We start from the raw sequence: 20,527 nt of genomic DNA on the forward strand, positions 1-20,527 counted from the left end.
TAAGTGACATGGAGAGATGATGTGGCCTAGTGGGGACCCAGGGCCAGGACCCTGCCCCCAGCCAGCTTTGAGGCTCAGGCAAGGACTCTCAATCTCTCCAGCCCCTGTCATCTTGTCCCAGCTCCACCCCTTGCCACCTCCAGCCCCGTCCCCACCTCACAGCTGGTCACCTGAAGCCAGGGGTGACAAAGATCTACCAGGACTTGTCTGTCACAGAGACCTGGGCAAGGACCCAGGGAGCTTACTTCCAGCCCAGCTTTGTTTCCATGAGGTAACAGTGGGCACTTGCAAGGGACACACATACCTACACAGCCATAGCCCCTCCTCAGCAGAATCGCTGGTGAGGGGTTAGAGTTTATTTCCCTCTTTGGGAAATTCCAATACATGAAAAGAGGCTAAAGGATCTCAGAAAGCACATGATATTCGGAGATACCATAATATCTCCTTCTTTGACTAACAAACTCCTACTCATCCTGTAAGGTCCCAAACAAATAGCCCCTTATATATAGACCAGGTCACTCCTTCCACAATGCTTCCATCCTGCTTTGCACACCCTAAGCTACCACTGCATTTAATAATACATTTAGATGTAGTTAGACATCCACTTACTTGTCTTTCTCTCTGTAAAATTACCTTCCCTGAGGACAAAACCCGGGTCTCAATCACCAGCATTTTACCAAATATGAGCCACCAACTGGGCTAAGGGCTTTTCCTACCCGCACTATTGCAGCTCTCACAACGACCCCACAAGGCAAATATTGCTGCCCATCTTATAGATAAGAAAACTGAAGTCCAGAGAGGTTAAGAGCCCATCCACAGTTGCACAGCTGGCAAACATTAGAGTCCTTTTTCTCTACTCTGCATGTCCATGTCAGCTTAGAATCCCTGGGCCCTGCTCCATAGCTGCCCAGCAAATGTTTGTTGTGTTCATTTAAAAAAAACTGAGTGGATCAGGGCACAGTGAAGCAGATCTGGGCTTTGAAGGACAGGCAGAACTGAATTAGGCACTAGTTAGAACAGCATGGTGTGTGTGTGTAAGAGCGAGAGAAGAGAGAGGGACACAGACACAGACAACGCTCGGAGGCACTGAGTCGGCCCCTTAGCCGACGGGAGGATTCGTGTGGACAAATACCAGAAGATAACTTGGGAAAGGTAGGCTGAGGCCAGATGATAAAAGCCTCGACTGCCCAGCCAAGGAGGCTGACCTTGTCAGAACTTCAAGGACACGGCCGTCCCTGAGGCCCTCTTGACCGGAGGAGCCACCTGGCACCGTCCGACTTCTAACCTCACACCATCCTCCTGCCCAAACACCCGGGCCCCAGGGTCACCTCCCAGGACACAGCTGGAGGGCCGAGGGGGGTGGCCCCAGGTGGAGGGGGCAGGGCCGGCCGGGGCAGCACTGAAGGTCAGCGAGGCGGGCACGCACCCTAACGGAGGTGCTGCAGCAGCGCTGCTGGGCACAGACGCAGGCGAACACGCTGGAGCAAATTGGAACGCCATAAAAGTCTATTACAGCAGATCAAACAGCAGTCAGCGTGACAGCCATTAGCTTGAAATGAATACACGGGACTTAATGAGGTCTGTCGAGGCTGGCTTGGTGAATTAAGTTGCCAATTCTAGCAGGATTTCCCTTTTCTTTACGGACTTGAAAGCATCCACGCTGCCTCGTTAGGGCTTCGACAAGTGAATTGCAGGGCCTTTCGCCCTGATAAAATGGATAATTACATGTAGAACAGCTTAGTGGGGGAGAGGGGTGGGCAGGAGGGGTACCGAGAACAAATAAACCCAAACACACCTGCCTGGCTTCTAGGGCGGGGCTTTCGGAGGGACAGGGGGCAGGGTTGGGCGGGCAGGGGCGGGTGAGCTTGTCTTGGGAAAGGGGCGTACCTGGCCTTGATCTGCCTCCCACCCACTCTGATTCCAGGCCTGAGGATGTGGGTCTTCCTGGGTCACGTCCCCAGGCAGCTGTGGACGGGCTGAAAGTTCTCTTCAAAAATGGGCCGCCCAGCACCTCTCAGAAACCCTCTGGTGGGGAGAGCCACAGAGGTCAACCTCCAGGGCTCGCTATCACCAGGGGAGGTTATTAAAAATGTAGCTTCCTGGGCCAGCTCTCCCCAAACTACTGATTCAGAATTGCAGGGGCCCCAGAATATGCATTCAAACTAGTCTCCCAGAAAATTTTGATGAGGTAGGTTTGGGACCCTCTGATTCACCACTTCTCCAACACTCAGTACTGGATGGCTTCTGAAACACGTGGTTCTCCTGCCTCTGCTTGCATAACTCCAGGGATGGGGAGCTCAGCACATCCTCAGCAGGGCAGGGGAGTAGGTTGTGGGGTGGGTCTCATTATTAGAAAGTTCTTCCTTTTGGAGATCCAGAATTTGCCTTTCTGTAACTTGCTCCCCACGCCTATCCCTGGGTACTGGGCACAACAGACCAAATATCATCAGGGCCCCTAGGGCTGGGGGAGTGGCGTTGGGAAGGTAAGCGTTAGGGTGCAGGTGGCTGGGACGACCAGAAGAGGAGTGGATAAAGGCAGCCACTGAAGCTTCTCCACCATCTCTCAAGAAATGACAAGGTACTGAAACAGAAGGAGCCTCTGCTGCTGGGATCCATCCTCAGATCACGGGATGTCGGCCCTGGAAGGGGCCTGGTCCAACCCCCTAGTTGAACAGCTGTTGGAGTCAAAGCCAGCAGAGGGGCAGTGACAGGTCTAAAGTCTCACTCAGCCAGTTGCTGGCACAGCCTGGACTAGAACGAGGTGTCTTGACCCCCAGTCTCCCTCTTCCCACCACACAACACAGGAGCTCCACAGCTCACCTTGGTGGGATTCTACTGGAAACCTGCCTCCTCCAGGAAGCCAGCTGAGATGTCTCTCATCACTCTGGCACCCCCTTGGCACTGACGCCTCACAGGGTCTGCAGCACCCCCGTTTCTCTGGTCTGCATACTTAAGCTGTTCACATCTACAGGGCCTCTGCCACTGAATCACACTTCTCAAGGGCAGAAGCCTGGGGTTGCCAGAGTGATCTCAACGCAAGCAGGAGACCGTGGGCTCAATTACTTTGCTAGTACTCCAGCTGGGGCCTGAGCCAGGCAGCTAAGTCCTAGTTAAGGTGACCACACCAGGCCAGAGCTGGTCAGTGCCAAGCCAACTCGGGTCAGAAGCGGCCTGGTCTCCAACCATGACACCACATCCCCACTGGCTGCACTGAGCAGCCCCGAGCAAGGCATCGAGTATCAGGCCACTGAAGTGAGCCGGGGATGTTTACATGCGAGCAAGTAAACCATGCAGGCGTTCCTCCAAGGACTGTGAGTCCTTGCCCCTCTCAGCCAACTCTCTCCTCATCAGATGGGCAGGAGGCAGGCCACCTTATCCCGCCTGTCCTCTGTTTTTATTAGATAAGGAGACGATGGCCCAGAGAGGTTAAGCGAGGTGCCCGAATGGACCCAGCACTCTGGGAGCAGAGCAGGGGCGAGGCCTGGGGTCTCTTGCCTCTAGTTCTGGCTCCTGTTGTTGTGCATTCCTCTGCCCTCCCAGGTCTCTGGGAAGTGAGAGCCCAGCCCAGTGCCAAGCCCACTGCAGACACTCAATAAATATTTGTTAAATAAATGAAGGACTGAAGACGCTCTCTCCTTGGAGGCAGAGGTTTTGGAGAATCCCGGGGGATTCCAAGAGGGCGGTGTTGGAGGTCACATCTCCTGGCAAGGGAGAGAGGAAAAGGCTGGCCCCGGCCCAAGGGCTGGGGAGGAGAGAGGCGACCCCTCGTCCTCTAGCCATTGCTGCTGCCTGCTGCCCCTGTGAGGGAAGGCAGAGGGCAGCCATGCCTGCCAGGATGGCAGCTGAGCAATGGGTCCAAGGCTCATTAACTCCGAACCGTGCCCTTGGTTTCTGAGCCCAGGCCCAGAGTGCAGGCTGGCACGTAGAGACCCTTAATTAAATTAGGGAGACTTCCAAATGAGAGGGGGCCCGGAGCCAAGCTGCAGTCCTGGGCACGCCGGCCACAGCTCAGGGCACCGTGCCCCCATGCTTGGGACTGCGGGCTCCCTCTCTATGTCCCACCCCATCAGGGAGAGGGCATGGGAGCCTCTGGTGGGTCCCCACCCACACATGTGTCCTCACTTCCCTCCGTCTGGCCCAAGCACAGGACCCTTGCTCACAGCTGAGTAAGGAGGGCCAGGAACAGAAACTCGGGGAGCATGAGACAAGGTCTCTTTATCCTTGAGGGAATGTCAGGAGGCTCGGAGTCAAAGCTGTATGACCTTGGGCAAGTCCCTCCCACAGTGAGCCTGTGTTCTTGTCTACGAACTGAACAGATATTGTCTAAAGACTCTCCCAGTTTCCTGATCCAATGACCCATAACAGAAAGGGGCTAGAACTCAAACGCCATGGTGCCAACCCGCCTCTCCCCAGTGGACTCCCTCTCCCATCTTTCCCAACCCCGTACTGCTGCCGCCCAGCCCAGAGTCCCCGGGGCAGGCCTGACGGACACTCGGTCAGAAGCTCTTTACCTACCACCTTCAAGGTCTCTGAATCGCTAACCACAGCCCAGAAGACTGCCACCAGCCACCGGGGAGAGGCACAGCCAGCGATGACAGCCTGCTGCCATCGGGCGCCAGCAGCCAGCTTATTAACGAACCGTTTGTAATGCAATAATTTGTACTTCTCAATTACCAGCAATGGCCTGGTTTTACACACATGCACTCATGCAAACACGCTCAGAGTACACAGACGACCCAGAGGAGCCGAGGGCCAGGGAGACAGCGAGGCTAGGGAAAGAAAGGCCCTTCCTGGAACCGCGTGTTGCCTGCATCCTGTGGGGACCTGTTCTGGCCAAAGCAGGCAGGCCTGGGGTTGGGGCTGTCCACTCACCTGCCCACACTAGCTGTGAGAGGAAGGGAGGAGGGCCCAACACCTGCCCCTGTCCCATCCCTGACTCTGGCAGGCGTTGTGGGGCTCGACCGATGCAGGTGCTCTCTCAGGCACAAGGCTCCTCAACCCACTCTCCTCCCCAGCGCATGGGCCCCCACCCCCAGAGGTGCCACAGGTTCACCTGCCCGGGGCTGGTGCCTGGGCTGAGGGGAGGGCAGGAGAAGGGCTGGGGCTGCCCTTTCTCCCGCTTCAGTCTACTCCCACGTGGCCAGGGAGCAGCAGGCCCCTGATGTCCCCAAGTGTGAGCCTGGGGCTCCTACCTCAGGGATGCGGACACTGTAGGGCTGATTGTGAAAGGTGGGCGCATTGTCATTCACGTCCCCGACCTGGATGTTCACCTTCCGCGTGATCACCTGGCAAGAGAAGGGCGAGGAGTCAGCCTTGGTGTTGGCCTCCCACCTCTTTCCACCCACACGCCTCCCAGGGCAGCAGGGGCCTCCGGGGACACTCACCCCCTGGTGGTCGCTGACAGAGAACTCCACTGTGAACTCTGACTTGGTCTGAAAGAGAGAGGAGGTAAAGTTAGGCAAGCTGAGGTCCTGGGTCCTGAGCCCCAACTGGGCTGGAGACCCTCCAGCACTGCCCCAGGAGCTGGTCTGGGACTGGCTATCCAAAGGCTTCCCTAAAAAACGAGCATTGACCTTTAGGTTGGGGAAGCAGGTTCAGAATATGGATCTTTCCCATAAAAGAGCAATAGATTGGAAGTCAAGAATCTTGGGTTCTAATCTGGGCTCTGCCTCTAAATTTCTCTGTGATCTTGAGCAAGTTGCTAGACACTTCTGTGTCCATTTCCTCAAATGTAAGGAGAGGACAGGGGTTGGGGTTTCGTTCAAACTCTCACCTTAATTTGCTAAAGGCTAATGTGTCATCAATTCCGGCATCTCTGGAAAATGTCCTTTGGGGGAACATTTGTTCGGGGCAGGGGTAGACTTGTATACCCCACGGAGCCCCCATTCTACAGGGGATGAACCTCGGGTCATTGGCCCTCTTGCCTGTGCAATGTTGCCCCTCGCTTGGAGACACCCCCAACCACCCCATTCTGGCCCCAAGTGCAGACATCAGCACTGGCCCTTGAGGAGGGACGCCATTCAGGCAGGAAGGTGCTACTTCAGGGTTAGAATGGGCCTCAGAGGAAGGCCCCTAAAAGCTGATGAGCCACCCTCCCCCAGTGTCTGCTCCCGCGCCCCAGGAGAGGACCAGGGCAGGGCTCCGGGTGGATCATACCTCTCTGTCCAGCGGCTGCCGGAGCCACACCACGCCTGTGTCAGGCTCCACGGCAAAGAAGCGGGAAGCCTCCTCCCCAGACACGCCAAACACCAGGGGGTCATTGTCCATGTCTCGGGCCAGCAGCTGGGTCACAGAGGAGCCTGGAGCGTCCGCAGGAGAGAGCAGAGGGCAACAACGGGAGGTCAGGTCCATTCCTCAGCACCTCGCTCAGGCGGCTGAACTCCCAGCTGGGAGCAGCCACCCTACAGACCACCAGCAGGTCACGCCAGCAAGACCCTGCGCATCTCTGGGCTCTGACCCAGGCTCCCTGCCTCCACCCTGGCCACTTGTCACAGTGTGTACGTGCCTGTAACACCACTGTTCTGGGTATGTGATGGACAGCTATGACTTCTGCCTGCCCCCCTTTTCCTGACTATAATTTGGAGACCCCCTTTTCCAAGTGGCTCAGATGAGGGCAGGTCCACCAACCCTTCAATTCTTATGTTCCAAGATGGGCACGTGACTCAGTCCAAGCCAACCAGAGCATTCCATCTGCCTGGTCACAACGATTGGCTCAGGAACAAGCAAGTGACCCAAAATGGGCAATCAAAGCCAGCTCTGGAACTTTTGCTGGAACTATTGATAAAGAGGAGGTCTCTTTCCGCTAGGGTTGCTCAACTGGCACTGCTGGCAGCCATCTTTGGCACCACACAGGAAGAGCCTGCCTGAGACTGAAGCCAACAAGGAGGGAAACAGAGCCAAATGGTGCATGGAGAGAGACTCCCTGAGGGTTGGAGGGTCTGAGCCAGCTGTGCCTGATATCAGCTCCATCCTTTGGACTGCTCAGCTCAATGAGCTAATAAATCTCCCCTTTTGCCCAAGTCAGTCGAGTTGGATTTCTGTCTTTTGCAAGCGGAAGCACCCTTTCAGTTCAGAATATTTTGCAAAACCTAGCATTCATTCAATAGTGACTAAGTGTTGGCCTTGTGTAAGCACTGGAGTACACAGAGGTTAGAAAGATGTGGCCCAGCATCAAGGAACCCCAGTCTAGAACTGGGTGACAAGGTCTAGCTCCTGTCCACCAGAAGGGGATCTAGGTGTCACCCTTCACCAGGAAACAAAGCCCTGGTCAGAGGCCACCCTGGGCATTAGGATGCCTGGCCCACAGCCCCGCCTCAGAAGTCCAGAGTTGGGCATCTCCTCCCGGGGTTCCCAGCCCCCCAGGAAGCAATCAGGTGGGATGACCAACCACCTGGTCTGTCTAGGACTGAGGAAGGACACACACTAAAACCAGGAGGTCCTAGGCCACTGGATCGCTGATCATCTTAGCTCCAGGAGGTCTTGAAACCCCCAGAAAGTGTGCAAAATGCTATGCATGTGCAGTGTGTCATTTTCTGCAGGGGGTCTACAGTCTTCACCTGATTCTCAAAGGAGTGGTCAGAGTAGACCCAGGGCCTTGGGCAAATCACTTCTTTCAAGGCCTCAGTTTACCCTATAAAATGGAACGAACATTCTTTCTTCCCCAATACTGACTCTCATATTTACTGAATAGCTCTGAAAAAGAATTCCAAATCCCAGGAATTTTATCTAGAAAAGAATGCTAATGAGCTTTTCTAAGTGAACTTTTAAAAGGACAACTCTAGCATGACAGTGATAGCTAACATTTCTGAGCACTAGCCACACTCTAGATGCTGGGCAAAGGGATTTCCATGTTCTGTCTCATTCAGTCCTTGCTCTTATTCTCTCCATTTAACAGATAAGGTAACGAAGAGTGATGAAGTAATTTACCACAGCCACACAGGCAGCAAACGGCGGAGCTGGAATTCAAAGCCCAGGCATCCTGGGCCCGGAGCCCACGTTTGTTTCCACAACCTTACACATCTCAGCACTTTATACGTGAACTCAAGATTCAGGACTTGTATGGACACAACCCCATCAGACCCTAACTGGAAGCCCAACGGAAAAGGAAGATACTGGGCAGCAATCACAGCTCTTATGATATGCCAGACTTGGTGCTAGGCATTCACATGGGTTCTCTCATTAAATCCTCTCAGCAACTCTGTTTGGTAGTCATTATTCTACCCACTCTACAGATTAGAAAGTTGAGGCTCAGCGAGGCAAAGTAGCCTATCCAAGGTCACACAGCAGAGTAGGACATGGCAGCATGCAAAGTGATGGGAGGAGGTGAGAAGTGGGAGAAGGAGGAGTGAAATCATGGAACAGAGACCTTTTTGGGGAGGCCAACTTTCCCATTTTAAAGATGGAGAAGCTGAAGGTATTTAGCAATTTGCCCAAAGTACGACGCTGAGCAACAGTCAGGACTCGAGCCCAAGCTTCCAGACTCCCAGTACAGTGTTCTTTCTAGATGAGGAAGGAGAGGGTATGTGAAGTCATAGATAAACCAAGAGTATCTTCCTGAAGCCTCTGTGTTGCTCAATGACAAGCAATTATTTTATACTAAAACAAATGGGAATATATTGGGAGCACTATGTAACATTTAATTAATTAATTAATTAATTAATTTTTTTGTGAGGAACATCGGCCCTGAGCTAACATCTGCCAATCGTCCTCTTTTTTTGCTGAGGAAGACTGGCCCTGGGCTAACATCCATGCCCATCTTCCTCCACTTTATATGGGATGCCGCCACAGCATGGCTTGACAAGCGGCGCGTCAGTGAGCGCCCGGGATCTGAACCGGCAAACCCTGGGCCGCTGCAGCGGAGCGCGTGCACTTAACTGCTTGCACCACCGGGACGGCCCCTAATTTATTTTTTAAGACACAACCTGGACTGTCCTGGTGGCATAGTGGTTAAGTTCACACGCTCTGCTTTGGTGGCCTGCGGTTCGCAGGTTCCGATCCCGGGCACGGACCCACACACTGCTCATCAAGCCATGCTGTGGCAGCATCCCACATACAAAATAGAGGAAGATGGGCACAGATGTTAGCTCAGAGCTAACCTTCCTCACTAAAAAAATAAAAACAGACACAACCTAAAGCTCTAAAAGAATTTCCAGGCTTCCCCTGACGTCCAGGGATACACATTTCCTTTCCCTTAGGCTCAGGGGTCCTTTAGTGTCAGAGTTTGAAGAACACTGAGCTATTTCTCAGTGACTTCGGGAGATTCCACCTGAGGAAACTGAGGCCCTGCTCGTCCACGGTACAGCAATGAGTCCACGGCAGCCACCAGACTGACAATCTCACCTGCCAACCTCCTTCAGGGCCCAGTGCAGGTGGGGGATAGGGGGCCAAGCTCCCGGCTGCCCAATGGGATTCTGGGAAGGCCACACTGGCCCTCCAGCCAAGGTCGCACGACTCGGCCCAATATCCCAAATGGCTCTCCCAGGCCCGAGGCTCAGGCCCTCCCAAGAAGGGGGGCACCGGGCAAAACAACGATGGGGCCATCAGCTGCTGTCACCCACCCTGTAATTTCCTGGACTTTTATCCATTTTCCCCTCAATTATGTGCTGCTCAAAATGGTCCTTTTCGGCTTCCTCATGGGCTCGTGCCTGCTCACGCCTTCTTTGTGTCCCAGGTAATTGCTAGTGACCTTTTCTAAGTGTACTAATTAAAGGTGCCAATTTAATCTTATATTTAAGACAAGACACCCCACGATTTTCCAGCTGGGCACGTACTCCCCCGCCCAGCACTGTTCTGCCACTCTGCAGAAGCCGGGCACAGCTCTGGCTTCTCCAGGACGCGGGCTCATTTCTCCACCAGGGAGGCTTCCGACAGCCTCTGTCTGTACCATTCATATAGGAACGAGGCCAGTCTGTGGGGCCCAACCCCAGTCCAACACCCCCAGAAGCAGCCCCTCAGGGGAACCGCCCCTGGCTGTGTGACCCTGGCATACACACACCACATCCTGCGGGTGTTTCCCATCCAAGAAACAGACAGCATACCCTGCAACTCAGGCTGTGAATACCTGGATTGTTTTTCTTTTTTTTAATTGTAGTAAAATACATACAACATAAAATGTATCATTTTAACCATTTTCAAGTATATAAATCAGCAGCATTAGGTACATTCACAATATGGTACAACCAGCACCACTATCTCTTTCCAGAACATTTTCATCACCCCCAAAGGAAACTCATACTCATTAAGTAGTCACTCCCCATTCTCTCCTCCCCCAGCCTCTGGCAACCACTAATCCACTGTCTATCTCCGTATTTGCCTATTCTGGATATTGCACAAAAATAGAATCATACAATATGTGATCTTTGGGTCTGGCTTCTTTCACTCAACATAATGTTTTCAAGGTTCATCCATGCTGTAACATGTATTATACTTAATCCCTTCTCATGACTGAGTAATGTTCTACTGTATGGATATGCTACATTTTGTTTATCCATTCCTCAGTTGATGAACATTTGGGTTGTTTCCCCCTTTTGGCTATTGTGAATAGTACTGCTATGAACATTTGTACAAAAATTTTTGTTTGAACACTTGCTTTCAATTCTTTTGGGCATATACCAGGAGCGGAATTTCTGGGTCCTATGGTAATTCTAAGTTTAATTTATTAAGGAACGTCCAAATTGTTTTCCACAGTAGCTGCACCGTTTACATTCCCACTAGCAATGGATGAGGCCTGGAATTCCTTTCAGTAGTAAGAAGGATACTCAACAATTCACAGGGGCTGGGCGCCCACTGCATGGTGAAGCCATGGGAGCCAGGCAGCCCGCCATAGCAGATGCTATTGGTACCCTGCCTCAGCACATGCCGCTGTCACATACACCAGCCCGACCTCCAACTGCCAGCCCCAGGACTCTCTATCAGAGGGTTCTGGCCATCAGAGACTGCTCCACCCACACACAGGACAGGCCAAAAGTGCCAGGGAACTAACATCCCCTGTAGCAGCGCTCAGAGAATGACTGATGCAAGATGGCGGATAAAGAGTTGGTAGACAAATGCCCCAGCTCCCTTACCTCTCGGGGGTATAACTCTGAGGCCGGGTTCCACACTGCGCTCCCCAGTGGGATTCATCTGCAGCTGCCCACAGTGGTGACTTGGTGGATCATGCATATTCATGGCTTCCTTCTCTTCCTCGTCTCACATCCTCACTCCCCTCCTGTGTTTCCTGGAATCTCTCCCCAATAAACTATGTACACTTGAATCCTCATCACAAGGCCTGCTTTGGGGGTAACGCAAATAAAACCCCCCTTAAGATTGTGGCATCAGAATCACCCGGGAGCTGGTAACAATACAGATTCCCAGGCCCTGCTGACTTGGTTGGCTGAGGGAGCCCAGAGTGTGAACTTTTAAGCAGCAGCTCCCACTGTCCCTGCCAGAGACTCTGACACACAGCCAGGTTTGGAAGTCCTGAGACTGGTTTATGGCAGGGTGATATTCAAATATTTAACAGTGGGCACAGTGCAGGCACCAACCGATCAGGAAGGATGCCGGCCATAAACACCCGGACCGGTGAGAACTGCCTGTAAGTCAGCCTGGTTTATGGCTCACATTTTAGATGCAGAGAAAAGCTCCTCTGGCCCCAGGATGATTTAAAGGCTCAGTCTCAGGGCTCTCGGCTCAATCAGTACCACAGAGGACTTTCTGCTCTTGGCCTCTCGGCCCTCACAGGGAAGGGTAACCCAGCGAGGCCAGCCCCTCCGCTCTGAGCCAGACCAGCCCAGGCCAGGGCCTGGACTACCCTCATGGGTGCAAGGTAGAACTTGAAAGAACTTAAATCACAGTACACCCATGGTCATAGCAGCATTATTATTCACAACAGCCAAAGGTGGAAGCAACCCAAGTGTCCATTGATGGCAAAATGAATAAACAAAATGTGATGTATATACGTAATGGAATACTACTCAGCCTTAAAAAGGAAGGGAATTCTGATGCGTGCTACAACATGGATGAACCTTGAGGACATTATGCTAAGTGAAATAAGCCAGTCACAAAAAGACAAATACTGTATGATTCCGCTTATATGAGGTACCAGGAGTAGTCAAACTCATAGAGACAGAAAGTAGAAGGGTGGTTGCCAGGAGCTGGGGGAGGAGGGAATGGGGAGCTGTCATGTAATAGGTGTAGAGTTTCAGTTTTGCAAGATGAAAAGAGTTCTGAAGATTGGATGTACAACACTGTGAATGGACTTACCGCTACTGACCTGTACTTAAAAATGGTTAAGATGGTAAATTTTATGTTATGTGTACTTTACCACAACTAAAAAATTTTAAATCAAAACTTAAATCAGATCACGTCGAAGACCCTAGTGATCTGGCCCAAGTACAACACACCCCACAGCATCTCACGCGGGCTCCCTGGGCTCGCCCCCTCTGGCCCCACAGCCTTCTTTCTCTTCCTGAACAGCTTGTGGCTGCCTCAGGGCCTTTGCCCTGGTTGTGCCTCCTGCCGAGAATGTTCCCACCCTAGGTCACTACACACCGGCTTTCTCATCATTCACCTCTCACACCAAGAGTTACCTTCTCAGAGGGGCCTTCCTCAAATACTTGATCATACAGAGTCCACCTAAAGAGACGTCACTCACTCTGTGTCCCCACACCCCGAGTTACTGTCTTAGTCCTCCCATCTCTGAGACGATCTTGTTTATTCACTTGACTTGCTGACTGCCTGCCCCAACCCGCTGCCGCCACACAAGCATACCAGTGTCAGGCTCCATGGGGGCAGTGGCCTGGCCTGTCATGCTCCCTGTCGTATTCCTAACCTTAAGACAGGCTGGCATCCCAGAGGCACTCAAGAAATGGTCATCGCGTAAATAAACGAATCCTTCCAACTGCCTAGAGATGTTAAGAGAAGAGAGCCCCCAGAAGTCATGAGGATCTCTGAGCCGCGACAAAAGGAGAGAGCAGAGTGAGTTAATTCTTAATTATGTACACTAATGGACAGGAAAAAGTACGGCTAATCAAAATCTGCTAATGCCCGAACCAGAGCACTTGGCTTCGGGTGCAGGTGGCATCATAGCTGGGCACTGGCTACGGTCCAGTCTCTTAGGAACTGGCCCTGCACTCCATCCGGGGACCAGTACCCTATCCTGGGGGCTGAATACCCTGCCCTGGGACAGTGTATCCCATCCTGGACTCCAGGGGCCCGGTGGGGTTGGGGATCCACTCAGCAGGCTACAAATGTCCTGGGAAGTGCAGGGCTGGTGACACATCCCCCACAGCGGCCTCAGCCCCTCAGCAGTAGGCCACATCCATCTTCCAGGTAAGGGGTGGACAATCACAGCTTCCCCTGCAGCCCTGCTGGGCCCATGCTGACCGCGGAGATGACTGTTATTACTATTATTGTTGTTATTTGCACAGAGGGGCGAGGGCTGGGATTGGTGTGTCATGCACTCCTGGAGAGCTGTCTGCCTTGGTAGACAAGGGGTGGGCCAGAAACTCAGGCAGCAGTGGAGGCTGCAAGTCTCCTTATTTTTTCCGGATGGGGGAAGGATGAAAGCTATGTTGATTCTCAAACACGAGGGTGCTACAGAATGAATAAAGGGGAAGGAGATGACACTGGCTTCCTCCTTGCAGCGGCTCTGCCACACCCTGTTCAGACACCACCCACTGTTCCCACGGGACTAGAACCGAATTCCTTACTCTCATGGCCAGTGCTGTCTCAACCTGTCCTCAACCTCCCGGCCAGTCACATTCCTGCCACAGCCCTGGGCTCAGCCCGCCCGTCTGCTGTCATGCCTCCAGCACACCATGGCCCTGCACTTTCCTACACCTGTGCTGCTGCTGTTCCTTCAGCCTGGAAGTTCCTTCCTTCTCTCTCTGCCTCTCAATCCTAGTCATCCTTAAATGCACGCCTCAAACCCCACCTCCGTCACGAAGTTCTCTCTGTGCTCCCTGACTAATTGTTTGTACCTCTGCACAGCAGGGAGAGGCCATTGCCCCTTGAAGGTGGAGGCTGATGTTTTGGGACATGCTTGGCAAATTTCCCCACCCCTCCATGATTAACTATCACTCCCCTCTTGGGGCCACGGAGCTAGCCAGTTCCTTCCCTTGCCCATGCAGACATTACTAATCAATCACAGCACCCTATTCTGGTGAGTCCATATTCAACTTCAGAATCCCTCACAAGCTGGGTTCCATGCAGCCACTACCAATCAATCCTAAAAGGCATAGGAGAGCAAACCTTTTGCAATCTGTGATCTAAAAGGACTTTACGTACGTCAGCCCCGATCTACTTACGTCTGTCCCTTCCCACCCAGGAGCCAAGGATCTAGCAGTGTGCTCCTACCAGGCTCAGGGCAGCTAGGAGGGAGAAAATTAGACTTGGAGTCTACAGTCAAGCTTAGAAGCAGGGACTGGTAATGGCTGAAGTGAGAACCAAACAAAGTCTCTTCCCATTTTGCAGAGGGAGGAGGAGGGTCCTGGCTGGGAGATGGCTGCTTGGGATGGCTGTGTACAGGTGAGTGGTGGAGCCAAGGAGTGGCAGCTCCCAACCCCAGATTATAGGCCGTAATCTTTCTGGTTACAACCAGGTCTTTCTGAGAATAACCTCTCCTCCCTCCCCATGGCTGTGGGGCTGCTGCACAAGCCCCACCTCCATCAGGAGGGAAACCCCCCTCCTCCAGAGGGGCCTAGCTGCTCTGGCCTTGGTCTCTGCCAGAACCAGGGGCTCCTGCCTTCCCCCCTCCCCTGGGATGAGCCCCCCAGAGCCTAGGCTGGCCTTGGAGCCTGCAATCTCATTTGTCTCCCCTCTGGGATCAGACAGGCCAGTTAAGCGCTTTGATTCTTGGGGATAATCTCATTTGTCTTAGGTTCCCCTCCCTGCCCCCTGCCTTCAATCAGGCTCCTTCCCTCTAACCTACCCTGGGGTCTGAACTTGGTTTGAACTCAGGGGAGCTGATTTTTGTTTCTGGGTTTTTTTTTGTTGTCCTAGGCCCTGCCTACACCCAGCTGGAGGAAGCCAGAGTGAGATCTGATGGCCCCTCTCTCCTCAGAGGCAGGAGGCCTCAGGCCCGCCCCGCACTGACTGACGTCCTTCTCACATTAGACAGCCCTTGCCCTGAACAAAGGGAGCTGCTCTGTCTCCAGGACCCACCGGCCATCTTCAGCCCTCTCTCTCCTGCAACCCAGTCCACTCAGACGACATGAACTGTCTGGGGGAAAAGAAACTAGCATTCATTAAGCACCTACTGTTTGCCAGGCACCATGTTCAATGGTTTTCATTCATTCTCTCTGTCATCTACTTCTCACAATAACCCCATAGGGAGGGGTTAGCACCCCCACTACACAGATGAGACATCTGAGGCTCTGTCCTGAGCACCGCTCTAGGCACTGGTGATACAACAGTGAACAACATGACAGAAGTCCCCATCCTTCTGGAGCTGACATTCCAGTGGACAGACCTACATATCCATCATGCCACATGCTTTTCCTGGCCTTTCACGGGCACACTTGGGAAGCATGAGCACAGGTTTGGGGTCCAGTCACAGCCGGATGTATGAAGAATGTGTTCCCGCCCTTCGCCCTGGTTCACGGGCTGTGACCCCCAGGACGAGCACTCCTCATCCTGGCAGGGGACTGAGGACCTGGGACACAGGATCGAAGGACACAGGAGAAGCTTCAAGAGGAAGGCAGCCTCAGTGAAACTCCTTTATTAAGACAGAGAGAAGTGGCTGGGCACAGAACTAACATGCCTGGCCCTGGCTGGCACTCAGCCATGACTTCCTGTGTGACCGTGGGCAACTCATTCACCTCTCTGAGCCTCCCTTTCCCCACTGATACCATGAGGGGGCTGACGTCAATGGTCAAAGCACAGAGGTCCTTGGAGAGAATCGAATCCAAGCTGAGCAAATGGGTCTCCACTCACGTGCCATGCTGGTCCCCAGGTCATGGTTTCATGGGTATCGCATGGAGAAGGATTTCGAAGCTGCCTCTGAGTTCAGCAGGAAAGAATGCTGTGATCCATTAGAGACACCTGACATGAGTAGGGGACAGGGGTAGCTGTACATGTGTCACATATTCTCATTCTTGATGTGGCCAACAAGCTCAATTTACAAAGGAGAAAGCAGGGCTGGGTGGCTCAGTGACGAGTCCACAGTCACCCAGCCAACAGCTACAGGTGGCAGACAGACTCAGGCTGGCCCCGGGCTCCCCAGTACCCTTCCCACTCCACCACACGAAGGTCCCGTCCAGTTAAAGTAGCTACAAGATTAGGACTCTGTTTGCCACACACTGTGGACAGGCACCATGGAGGACAGAGGGCACAGGGGACCCAGCCCCTGCTGCCAATGCTTGACAGTCTGGCTGAGACACTTCGGAGCAAGGCTGACCCATCAGGCCCGACAGCCAGGGTCCAGGGTAGACTGCACCATTTTTCTGCTCAGAAATAGCAGTCTGAGCATGAAATAGCCATGAATAAAGGGGCTCTGGAATGTTCTGTTTGCCCTTCCTGTGTCCTTGCTGCAGCTCCCAGGCCCACGGGGGCCGCAGTCCTGTCACAGGGGCTGAGAGAGCAGGCGGCAGTTACCAGATTTAATAACAGTGATAATAGTGGGGTGGGTATTTTTTTCCCTTCTCCTGAAACTTTTCAATTCATTGAACTGTTCAATTAACTTTACAAAAGGAAATGTGGAAAAATGATGGCAAATTGAACCTGACATTATCATTAAAATAAACAGAGCACTGCAGGCCCTTAAAGGCTCAGGACAAGATTCTCCAAACACTCGCAGGCACGTGCGGACTGCCTCCTGCTCCGAGGGACCCTGACGCTTCCCTCCTGCCCTGGGCTCCTGCACCCCGTCACCACACATTCTCCCAGCTCCAACAAGCCCTGCTAGCGTCACCCATCATCACAGGCTCCCCAACGGGAATGTGAACGTGGGGGAGGGCGGGGGCATCCACAGGGCGGCAGGGCTCTGCTGACAGGCTGCTGTCTGCAGGGGGTCCCTTCCTTCTCCAGACTTCCTGCAAACCATGGGTGTTTTAGTCCAGCGGGTCTAGGCCTGGCTGCACGTTAGATTCCCCTGCGGCACTGTGTTGCAACTGCAGATGCCCAACTGCACCTCCAGACCTGGGGTCTCTGGGGAAGGACTCAAGCATCAGGATTTTTAAAAACAAAAAACAAAACCAACAACAGAAACCCCAGGTGATTCCAACAGGCAGCCAAGGTTGAAAACCAAGATCTAGACGATCCCCGAGGTTCCTTCAATCTTCAGGACTAATCCAAGGATCTAGGATGTAGGAAAACCAAACTGGTCAGCACACTGGAATTGCCTGGAGCTTTCAATCAATACCCGTGCCTGTCCCCCACACGCCCCAACGTTGTGGCTAGTTGGTTGGGGATACAGGCTTTGGAAAGTTCTAAATCCCCAGGTGACCCTAACGTGCAGGCAAGATGGGGACCTTTTCACCTGGCAAATGGGGAAGCCAGCCTCCTGATGACCCTGTTCCAGGGGACTCCACACCCTCAGACGGGTGGTCCCTAGCTATAGCGGGGTGCCCCAGGCACATTCAGCTTAGGCCAATTCCACAGGTGGGGCAGAAAAGAACAAAAGTATTCGTTCTGTTGCTCCTTTCTGTGTTTAAAATTTTCCAAATCCTAATATAAAAAAGAAGTTAATTCAGGCTTTGAAGGAGTGAATCTCAACCTGATTTCATATTAGCATCACCCAGGGAGCTTCTAAAACTGAGGATGCTCAGGCCCTACCCCTAAGGATTCTGTTTTAATTAACTGGTCTAGTACAGGGCCCAGACACCAGTATTTTGTTATAATCCCCTAAGTGATTCCCATGTGCTGCCAAGTCGAGAACCACTGGGTCAGAGTACTGGTTCTCAAACTTAAGCCTGCATCAGAGTCACTAGGAGGGCTTGTTTAAAATGCAGATTCATGGGCCCCTCCCAGAGTTTCTGGTTCAGAATGTGCATTTCTAACAACTCGCAGGGGATGCTAAGGCTGCTGGTCTGGGACCACAACTTTGAGAACCACAGGGTCAGAGCTTCCGTGGGCCTAGGTCATAGCCATTTAAAATTCTTTTCAAAGGTCATTTAGACCCTAAGGCCTGACTTCAGAATCCCATCCCCTCCTGTGCCCCACTGTCCATCCCTTAGCCAGGGCCCAAACCCCAGGGGCCACTTATTTTCACCTCTCAACAGCAGGAAAGGAAACTAAGAAACTACGAAAGCTGCAACCAGAAAAGCTGGTGAGGAAGACCCCTCCCTCACCCCTGCTCTCCCTCCCACCTTCCCACAGCAAAGGAAGCCAGAAAAGTCCCTCCAGAAAGCACTTCCTCTTTGAGGAGACTCATAATTACCCACAATGATCACAACACCATTCATTTTGCCCTAAAATTAATACATCACGTTGAGAATGATATCGTACTAATTTATCACAAGATTTATGAAACTTGCACTTTTTCTAATGAGATTTATGCAAATGCTGCTCTTGCCACTGTTTATGTTTTTAAAAGTTTTGACAGGGAAGTGGGGATCCATCCAGCTCAGCTGGCAGAGGCCCTGTCCCCACTCAGAGGCTGGGGGGGAGGGGGCTCCACGGCAGTTCCTGCACTTGGAGGGCCCCAGGCGAGCAAGCCCCTTCGGTATTCCCACTCAGCTCATCCCCAGTCCCACCTCTCCCCAGGTACGCCCTTGGTTCATCTGGGGCTGGTCCTCTCACCTACCTGCTGCCTCAGGTGGGGAGGCGGTTACAGGTGGCGGGGCTGGTTCTCTAGGTGGGCGTGGGTCTCTCTCATCTAGTCAGAGGCCTTCCAGGCCCTCAGTCTCTGAGAACAACTGTGGGGTGACAGCATCCCACCAGCCAGGGCGTGAGACAAGAGAGGCACCCAGGACACAAAATTTAAGGTGGCACTCCCTCTCAGGTGCTAACCCTGTACTTCCACAAGTCTCAGAGGGTCCCCTAAGATTTTGTGCCCTGGGCACCTTACTTGCCTCACTCCAGTTCCAGCCTTGCCACTAGCTACAATTTATTGAGCACCTATTGTATGACAGGCACTCTGTTAAGCACTTCACATGCACAATCTCATTTAATATTTACCACAAACCTGTGACAAAGGTATTCCCACACTCAAATGGGGAGACTGAGTCTCAGAGAGGTTTAGCAACTGGCCCAAGATCATACAGTTAGGAAGAGGTGGAGTCAGAATTCAAATCTAACCCTGAAGACAATGTTCTTATTCAGTACCGGCCCCAAATGATTCACAAGGGGGCTTCCCTCTTCTGGGAATTTAGTAACACTCTATATATCCAAGGGTCACATCCCACATATTCAGTTATCCATAACATAGATGAAAAGCAGGAAATTAGCCTCAAAGGTCTCTGAGCAGCTAAAAGTCATGACACAAAATCCATGCACTAAATTTCAAGCCCATCATGAAAAAGAGAGAGAGATGGTCAGATCCTCACTCAGAGCCTGTTCACTCTTACTTTACACATAATTATAATTAGATTGGGATTGGTTCTGTGTTTTTTCAATTCACAGAAATCTCAAGCAGGTACATGAACAATAATAGGGAGCAATAAACAATAGCTTCTGCTGCTCACAAAAGGGAAAAATCAAAACCTCTGAAAAGTGAGAATTGAAAACAATCTGAGTCCTTTCCTTAGCTCTTGTCAATGACAATGCATCATCATAGAGTGATATCCATGGTGATGTGTTCAATGATGTGCCAAGAAAGTGCTGAATGATGAGTCATCCCCATGTAAGAAGACAGGTACATATATAATAGATCTTATGAATATTCCATGCAAGTCATTATAATTAAAAAAAGATTTCGTGCTTAAAGAAATGCTTTCCAAAGTGTATTTCACGAATCATTAATTCCCTAGGAGGCTACCAGGTACTCCACGAAAAAGCATTTCTTGGTCAGAAAGGTCTAGGGAACATTGCTTTAAAAAAAAATTTTCACGGGTTTCTTTCCTGTAGGACCTCTCGGAGCCTTTATTATATTAATGTGCATTGTGAAGCTCCACAAGATGGTAGAGAAGATACAGCTTTCTCCAAATTAATTTGGCCAAGAAATCCTTTCTTCCAAGAGCATCTCAAAGGACATCAATGTTTCAGGAAATAATAATTGGGAAAACGTTGGGCCAGGAACTTTTCTGGCTGTTTTTACTTCAGGCATATCTTTTCTTGGGGTGGGTGGGTGGATAGATGGATGGATGGGTGGATGGATGGGTGGATGGATGGGTGGAAGGATGGATGAGTGGATGGATGGATGAGTGGATGGATGGATGATTGGATGAGTGGATGGATGGGTAGGTGGAAAGATGGATGGATGGATGGATAAGCAAATGAACAAATGAGGAAAGGAACAAACAAATGAAGCTCTTCTCATCCAAGGAGCAATCAGACCTCTGCCATGGAGGGGAGCATATGAGTGCAGAGTCTGAGACGGCTCCTCTAGACGATGCAACCCATCGTTCTGCCAGGTTGTAAGTTACTGCTTCACGAGTAGGGAACCTGGGCC

The 20,527-nt window shown here is 52.1% G+C and overlaps 1 protein-coding gene across 1 annotated transcript in view; it reads right to left on the reverse strand.

The window, feature by feature from the left end:
• Positions 1-20,527, reverse strand: part of CDH23 (cadherin related 23) — a 402,905-nt gene that overhangs the window by 291,257 nt on the left and 91,121 nt on the right. Inside the window, exons 4-6 of the mRNA XM_087432054.1 lie at positions 6,157-6,299; positions 5,385-5,432; positions 5,193-5,285 (exon numbers count right to left, since the gene is read on the reverse strand). Of these exons, the coding sequence (XP_087288180.1) occupies positions 5,193-5,285; positions 5,385-5,432; positions 6,157-6,299 (284 nt within the window). The remainder of the gene's footprint in view (positions 1-5,192; positions 5,286-5,384; positions 5,433-6,156; positions 6,300-20,527) is intronic.

Source organism: Ceratotherium simum, chromosome 6 (assembly GCF_057802395.1).
Source record: "Ceratotherium simum simum isolate JZ-2026a chromosome 6, ASM5780239v1, whole genome shotgun sequence".
NCBI lineage: Eukaryota > Metazoa > Chordata > Mammalia > Perissodactyla > Rhinocerotidae > Ceratotherium > Ceratotherium simum.